The sequence below is a fragment of the Cibotium barometz genome, chromosome 2 (genome assembly GCF_041138505.1).
Source record: "Cibotium barometz isolate CiBa-2024 chromosome 2, ASM4113850v1, whole genome shotgun sequence".
NCBI lineage: Eukaryota > Viridiplantae > Streptophyta > Polypodiopsida > Cyatheales > Cibotiaceae > Cibotium > Cibotium barometz.
In genome coordinates, this window is record NC_141047.1 from 21,296,104 (window position 1) to 21,303,935 (window position 7,832).

Here is a 7,832-nt window from a genome sequence, read left to right on the forward strand (position 1 = left end):
TATGATTATGCTATCGGGACGTAGAATGCGACAAGCTATAGTGCAAGGGTTATTGTTTTGTGAGCCTTTTGATTTCAACACAACATGTTTTCTAAGGTGTTACCCTTGCTCCAACACACCATGTCTTGTAAGGTGTTGCCCTTCTTCCAACATAGCATGTCTTCTAATAGTGTTACCCTTAGTCAAAATATGCCTTGCTATAGTCTTGTACAATTGTAGTGCAATTTAAATGAACCCTTGGATTTCTGTAAATGGAAATTTTAAAAAAAGGGATAACGTAGGGGATTTTTTCAATCTATAACAATTTATGTTTTGGCCTTTTTACAAGCTTGTTATAAGTGCCGATATAAGCATAGCAAGAGCTTTAATATAAGCGAAAAAACTTAAAAAACTTTCTAAGTTCTCTTTTGAAAATGTGTGGGGGGGAGGAGAGGAACGGGCAATGTTTGCTAGAGTGTGTGATTTTTCTAAGATGTAAAGAAGGAAGGGAAATGTCTCTTAGAGTGTGTTTGTAAGCAATATAGGTGTGTATGGATAAAAGAAGAAAAGCTCTCTCTAGTTTTTTTTTTCTCTCACACGTGTGTACACATACATATATAGACACACACATTGGGGTGGCCAAAAGCGAGCTTGCGCGCGCGCGACAAACGTCAACCACTGTTAGACACTGTTAGACATGCGGCAACCACTGTTAGACACGCCCAAACGTCACGCTATTTTCCTCTTGCACGCTGGTGCACTAATATGCGCGTGTGCGTGTGCGTGTGCGTGTGAGAGAGAGGGAGGGAGCTTGAAGAGCGTGAATGTTGTAGGTTTGGAACGCCATCCCTCTGATCATGCACGCAGTGAGGGTGTACTCACGCTCACACTTGTCTCGCACTTCCTCGCTTCTTTTTCTACCCGCGTCGGACACACTGTAGCTGCACTTATCACTCCTTTCTGTTCTGCAGTGGGCAACTTCGATACACCTGCATAAAAACAAATGGCTCAACGCTGCGGCCTGCAAGTGCCCATCATGTTGGTGGTGATGTCGCTCTTCACTGTGTTGCCTTAATCCCACATGCAATATCAGCAAAACTGCACGTCGTTGGAGACTCAGCCAGGTGGGGGGCTTTGGGAATGTCAACTACAGCATATGGGCGCAACACAAAAGCTTTACTGTGGGCGACACGATCTGTAAGTATATCAGGCTTTCATACAATGCATGCTGGCTGGGCTTTACTGCACCGACGCTTGACGTTGATGCTAAATGGTGGCTTTCAACATGACAGTGTTTGTGTACTTGTGAGTCTGCTCTGCACAATGTGCTGCAAGTGGAGAAGAGTGACTACGAGAGCTGCAATTCCGATACGCCACTGGTTAGCTTCGCCGATGGCAACACTTTGGTTAATCCAGAAAGTAGCTTTAGCCTGTGTGGATGCCCCACCCTTCAACCCTTGGACTGGTACTCCACATATGTTCCTAGTTCACCCAACACAAGCCCCACTCCACCCTCTACAAGTTTGCCCCCCAAGTGCCCCTAGCCCACCTTCCTTTGACCCCCCAAATGCCCCTCATTTACATGCTCCGTACTTTCCCTTAATCCCTTGCCATCATGCACCTCCCCCCAATGCCTCTGCCCCACATTCCCCCCCCACCTTCCCCTCCCACATCAACAAGGTCTTGTTGTAGGCTCACAAGTTCTCATTGGTCTCTCATGTTGTAAGCCCTCCAATCATGAGACTCTAGCTAGTAGGTAGTCCTTATCCTTTGCCCTTACTTTTGATCATGTGTGTGTGTGGTGTGGGGTGTGTGTGTGATTTCACTATTTTGCTAACATGTCTTGTTTGTATTTTTTTTGCAAGGTTTTCACTGATTTTATCTCAAGGCTCAAGCTCTCTCTTGGTATCTTCCACTCAAGCCCTCCCTTGAGACTTTAATTAGCTTACAATCTCTTCGATAAATGCCCTAAATGCGTCGTCTTGCTTTTTTTAAATCTTCTTACTTTTGATGTTTCCCCTTGATGTGGGCTTTGGGTAGGTAGATCCTTCAAGACCATGCACCTCTCCTTATTAGAGTCATGGTGTAAGCATGGGCATGATGATGCCCCATGCTTATGCCATGTAAACCCCTAAGCCCTAAACACTGGCGTCAAGGATTTAATATTCACATGATCACAAGATTTTTTGTGATAATAACACATGTGAACAAGTTATTCACATGTTCTCATGTTACCGTTCACAAAATAACAGGTCACTTGCCATTTGGGAACCCCTTAAAAGCTTGGCTACACATGGGAATAAGCTATTCACATGTTCTCATGTTACCATCTTCACATAATAGCAGGTCAGTGGCCACCTAAGAAGATTTTTTATACCCGACAAAGATAATTTTTTTAGGCCCTTGTGAAAGCTTTGTGAATATAACATGTGATCACAAGATTTTTTGTGTTATTAACATATGTTATTAACATGTTCACATGTTCTCGTTTACGTCAGTGAAATCCCTGACTGGCGCCCTTGCATAATCATGCACATAACCACCTTTATCTATGTGTGTGTGAAATGACACACCCGCATACAATCCTAATATCTTCACCGTGCCTATTCCACAGGTAATGTGCCCCAAAAATCACTTTTTCAATTTCATCTCCTAAATGAGCCGCCCTAAGTAAAGGGCTATGGCTCAAGCCTACTTTGAGGGAAGGGCTTACACTTGTGCACAACCATCATAGTCCACCACCACACAAGTCATGCTGATGGCAGACACAACATGGCAAGTTCACAAGCCTCGCCCATGTCTCGCTTGCTTAATTGTACTCAGAGAAAATGGGATCGCTCATTGGGTCTTTGGTGTGGTGGCTCCACAGACACTTCTACCCCTTTGCACAAGTGCCCATCCATTTTCAGTGCGCCACTACTACATGGTAGCCTAATACCGGCGCTTATACCTACGTCATTGAACGGGGTCTAAAAAAGCCCCGTCATCGGTATAAACGCCGGTATATGCGCCGAAACGACGACATCGGTATAAGCATCGGGGAACAATACCGGCGCCTATACCGGTGTCTATACCGACGTTACACCGGTGCCTATACCGATGAGTATACCGACGTTTATACCGGCTACTATATCGGCACTTATACCGAGGTCTATACCTGTGCCTATACCGACGTTTCATCGGCGTTATACTGACGACAATACCGGCATGTATACCAGCATATATACCGATGACTATACCGGCGTCTATACCGAGGAATATACCGACGCTATAGCAGAAATTTTTTTTTTGACAGAATAGTGTTGCCTGGCTGTTGCCTGCAATGAACAGGATCAACAACAGCAAACAGACAGCACCATTCTATCTAAAATAGAGCACAAAAACAACCGTGCTCGTTTTTTTATTTTTCAGATCGATAAACAAGAAATTAAATTAAACATTAATACTCAAGAATCTTTTGATCATATACCATTAGTTTGAAGGTCATCTTACATCATGGTAATGCCTCCCAATTGACGGTCTCTCCTTCTTCTTCAAGCATCTCAAATAAGGCCACAAGGCCATGTTTGTGAGCGTACTTCTCCTCTCGCCTTGGTGGGCGATTCATGGCCAACTCCTACATAAACGATTAACAATTATAACTTTTAGAAATCAACATTTAGCCCAATTATAACTTTTAGAAATCAACATTTAGTCCACATACATACATTTACATAAATAAAATTGCTACAAATACTTACGAATTCATGGCGCATGGTTTCGTAACCACCACTCCCAAGATGAGAAGCCCCTACTGTTTAGAGTCTTGCCCTTGCCGCCTCTCTTTGTTGTTGAAACCTCTCTGGTGTCTCTGTGAGCTCCTGAGCAATGGCTTCCCACTCCCTGTCATCTAGCCAAACAGGTTTCTCTTTCCCCTCTCTAAATGCATCCCTCGCCTCTAACCTACGATGCCCCATAAAAATGCGAGCTGTATACTGTATCCACTCATTAGAGACGACATTCATAGGGTGAGATGGCTGAAACTCTTGCTTTATCTTTGTATTTATATAATTTTTCTTCTCCTTATCTTGCTGATCCCATTTAGTCATGACAGAGTTGTGAAACTGTATAGTGCACAATTGTCGAATGCGTGTCTTCATTGCCTTCCCTGCACTATTCATTATTGGTGCCCCATCCCTAATTGTGTATATCTTGCTGTTGTCATGGTCATGTGCACCCCAGGGAGTGGAAGGTGAACCTATGGGTGTGCTATCAACAGATGAGAGTGAAGGACGACGCTCACGTGGTGGTGGTGTCACAGCATCTGTGGCACTACCACCACAACAACCTCCCCCTGAAGACCTACTACGTGAGCGCCGTCTATGTGAAGAGGTGGTAGATCGAGCTGTAAGAGGAGTGGATGGCTGTGTGGTATGAGGTGTGGGAGCTGCTGGCGTACCTATACGGGTGTGGGAACTGGCGTCGGGAAGCCAGATGGTGAGGCAGATGTCCCTGCTCCAAAACCCCAATAACTCTGAGCCATGGCTCTCTGCTCTGGAGTCATGGACGAAAGAAAACCATATAACTCCTGGGAACTCATGCCCTGCGCGGTGTAGGATTAAATGAGAAATCAGGACTGTAGTCGAGCAGAAGTGTAAGCCCTAAACACTGGCGCCCTTGCAGAATCATGCACATAACCACCTTTATCTATGCGTGTGTGGACCATGGATCACACACCAAATGACACACTCCCATACATTCCTAATATCTTCACCGCCATGCCTATTCCACAAGTAATGTACCCCAAAAATCACTTTTTCAATTTTATCTCCTAAATGAGCCCTAAGAAAAGGCCTATGGCTCAAGCCTACTTTGAGGGAAGGGCTTACACTTCTGCACAACCATCACAGTCCACCACCACACAAGTCACGTTAATGGTAGACACAACATGGCAAGTTACACAAACCTCGCCCATGTCTCGCTTGCTTAATTGTACTCAGAGAGAATCGGATCGCTCATTGGGTTTTTGCTGTGGTGGCTCCACAGACACTTCTACCCCTTTGCACAAGCGCCCATCCATTTTCAGTGCGCCCACCCATTTTTAGTTGGGAGGGGACACCACGCTCACACTCATCCTGACGCTTGAACATAAACCCCTCTACGCCCAATCTGGCTCATAAACCAATACCAAGTAGTAGAGGGAAATATGGTCCTCAACGATGTCAGCACTCAAATTTGTGATTTATGCCATATACACCCACGACTTTATGAATACATGGCATTAACTCGATCAAGCAAAGAAGGGCCGCATTGTTAATCAAATCAGGAGTGAGTTTAGGCCAGCATGAAGCAGTGAAGAGGTCCATCCTAGGTGGATCAAAGATAACATCGTGAATGTATTGAAGCACTGGTATTGAAGTGAGATTACACGTAACGTGAAGATAGGGGGAGAAAAGCCTTGGTATTGTATACAAGAGATTTGGGATGAGGAGTGGAGGAAGCACAATGCAAATCCCCTTAGGTATAAGCAGCAGAGGAGGAGGCTACAACCAAGCGGATAGAGAGCGTAGGGAGATCCCATCTTGGGAGCGATGGCTAGGATGCTTTCCACATGTACTTTGTAAGTATTAATAGCACACTCACTCTCTTTTTTTGGCATAATGTGCATTTTATTTAAAGTATTTATTGCTGGTTTTCATGCTTATAGTAATAAGTGGTGGGTCGTGTAATGAATGATACAGAGGAAAGGTATGTCTTAAAGCACGACACATATGCCCTCCTCGAGCAACTTGAGCAAGAGGGCATTGACGTCAATTGGACAAATGTGGTCGATATGGTAAGCACTCTACACTTTGCACCCATGCTAAAGTTTTGCATCACTTTCCAGTTCTTAGTTTTTGCATTATGAATGTTTTTTGCAAGGACCAATGCCAAACCTCGAGTCCACCAATGATTAGGTTTGGCCTTGCTCTTCGCAAGGCAGTATGTACAGGAGCAATGCCTTTAAGTAATTTTTTTTGTGGGCTCTATGTGTTTGAGCATATATCGTAAACATAAATAAAAGACCCTATGTAACTTCTTCTAAGTAATAAAAATCCATGTTTTGTAAATTTGAGTACAGTTATTGTAGTGGTGCATTTAGCTGTAGGACTACACCTGGATGTACCATTTTGCTAAAATAATTCTAAAACCTGCATCCATCTCGAAGTAATAGTCCAATTGAGTATTCTAGAACTCAAGAGTTATTGTATCCAAAAGGAGCAACTTTGAGATTGAATAACATCAGTTGATCATTGTTTTTGACCTTGTTCTATGTGATGATATGATGAACAATCTTAATAAGTGTACTAGCTTTGATAATTGGTTAGCTGCACATATGGCTTGGGACTCTTAAGATTTAGCTTGTTTGACCTCATCTAGAAGTTGGTCCCTATACAATTTGGGCTACAACACACTTGGCTATTTCTAATGCTTACTATTATAGCTAGAGGGCAATGTCAGGCTTATTGTGAGTGTTGGGCTAGATCCACCAAGCTTGTTTTAAAGCTTGTGGATTTCTCTTTGGTTTTTGAGCTTAGCTTCTAGTTTGGGACTCTTGTCATTGGTAGCCTAAAGCAATTGTTTTGGGATTGGTTAAGCTATCGATGCTCTTCTTGGATAGAATTATCTCAACACATGAGTTCATGTTGTTATTGGAGGATGTGCCACTTGGAAAGTCTCTGCCACATGCCACCAAGCCCGTCTCATTAGTGCCTGTTGATTTTTGAAGTGCTTGGTGGAGCTCGAAGAATCTAGAAGAAGATACAAGGAGCTAGAAGGTCTTTATGTGTTCGGTCACGTAGAATAAGATGGTTCATAAGAGACCCATCTTCTATAGCATCTTTGATAATTTCATGGAGGTGGGTGTATGATGGTCTTGATGGTGGAGTACAGCCAAAGTGGATAATGTAGAGATTGGGATGATGGATACGCAACCCTAAAGTGACTTTCAAGAGGTTTTTTGTCATAGGCAGCATGAAGTAGGGTTCCTCAAAATTTGTGGAGCATGTCAGGGTCTAGGGAGCCTAAATTGACCCTTATTATGATTGCAATTTTAGCAAATGGATCAGATCCAGAGGTCACTTTTTCTAGGTTTCCTATGTTGCAAGGATAGATAACGAGCCATGGTTTTGCGTGGATGTTCCTTGTTTAGAGATTAAGTTTTTAGTTTTAGTGTGTGCATAAGAACTTGTGTGTGAAGGGAAATTATAGGGAAGAGGGATGGACATAGAAAACAATAAGACTCATGAATATGTAGCATTTACCATCTTGCATTCCCTTTGCATCACATTCTATTTTTTGTGTTTGGAATGCATGTGTGAATGAAATCCCAAATGGGCATTCATGCATGTGAAAACCCCTTGCATTGTGGCATTGAGCCAGTATACACGACCAAATTCAAAAGACGAAGAGAAGAACGAATGATCTACACCCGCAAACAACAAACAAACATACCCAAAACCAAATACTTCATCATGTTTCTCTTCACCCAATTACCATCTTCTTAATTATCTCCCATGGTCTCATTTTAGCCTGAGAGGGGGTGTGCGCGAAAACCAGCCCAAAATGCTTGAAAAAGGTTGCCCACCAAAAGACCCTCATAAAAAATGCCTAAAAAGGTTTCTTTGACCAGGTCGGCCAAGTTAGCCAACTAGGCCTTGTCAAACTGGTTAGGTGGAAGACCTATGCTATATGAAGCCAGCATTCTACCGCCTTCATGAAAATATTGATCAACACACATCACCATTGCAACCCTGTGTAGCACACCAGCCAACGATGTGCTCCAATCATCTACATCATTGATCAACACCATCGAGCTGTGGACTCTACCTCCT

General features: G+C 43.4%; 1 protein-coding gene across 1 annotated transcript; it reads left to right on the forward strand.

Moving 5' to 3' along the window:
- Positions 1 to 860: 860 nt before the first annotated feature.
- Positions 861 to 1,523, forward strand: LOC147640801 (mavicyanin-like). The gene is made up of 2 exons (XM_086811025.1): positions 861 to 1,176; positions 1,272 to 1,523. The coding sequence occupies exons 1-2, from the start codon at positions 1,120 to 1,122 to the stop codon at positions 1,521 to 1,523; spliced, it is 309 nt and encodes a 102-aa protein (XP_086667151.1). The 5' UTR covers positions 861 to 1,119.
- The last annotated feature ends 6,309 nt before the right edge of the window (positions 1,524 to 7,832 follow it).

Coding starts and splice junctions, on each gene's coding strand:
- LOC147640801 (XM_086811025.1), top strand. CDS start 1,120: ATGTCAACTACAGCATATGGGCGCAACACAAAAGCTTTACTGTGGGCG. Junction 1,177..1,271: donor TACTGTGGGCGACACGATCT/GTAAGTATATCA, acceptor TCAACATGACAG/TGTTTGTGTACTTGTGAGTC.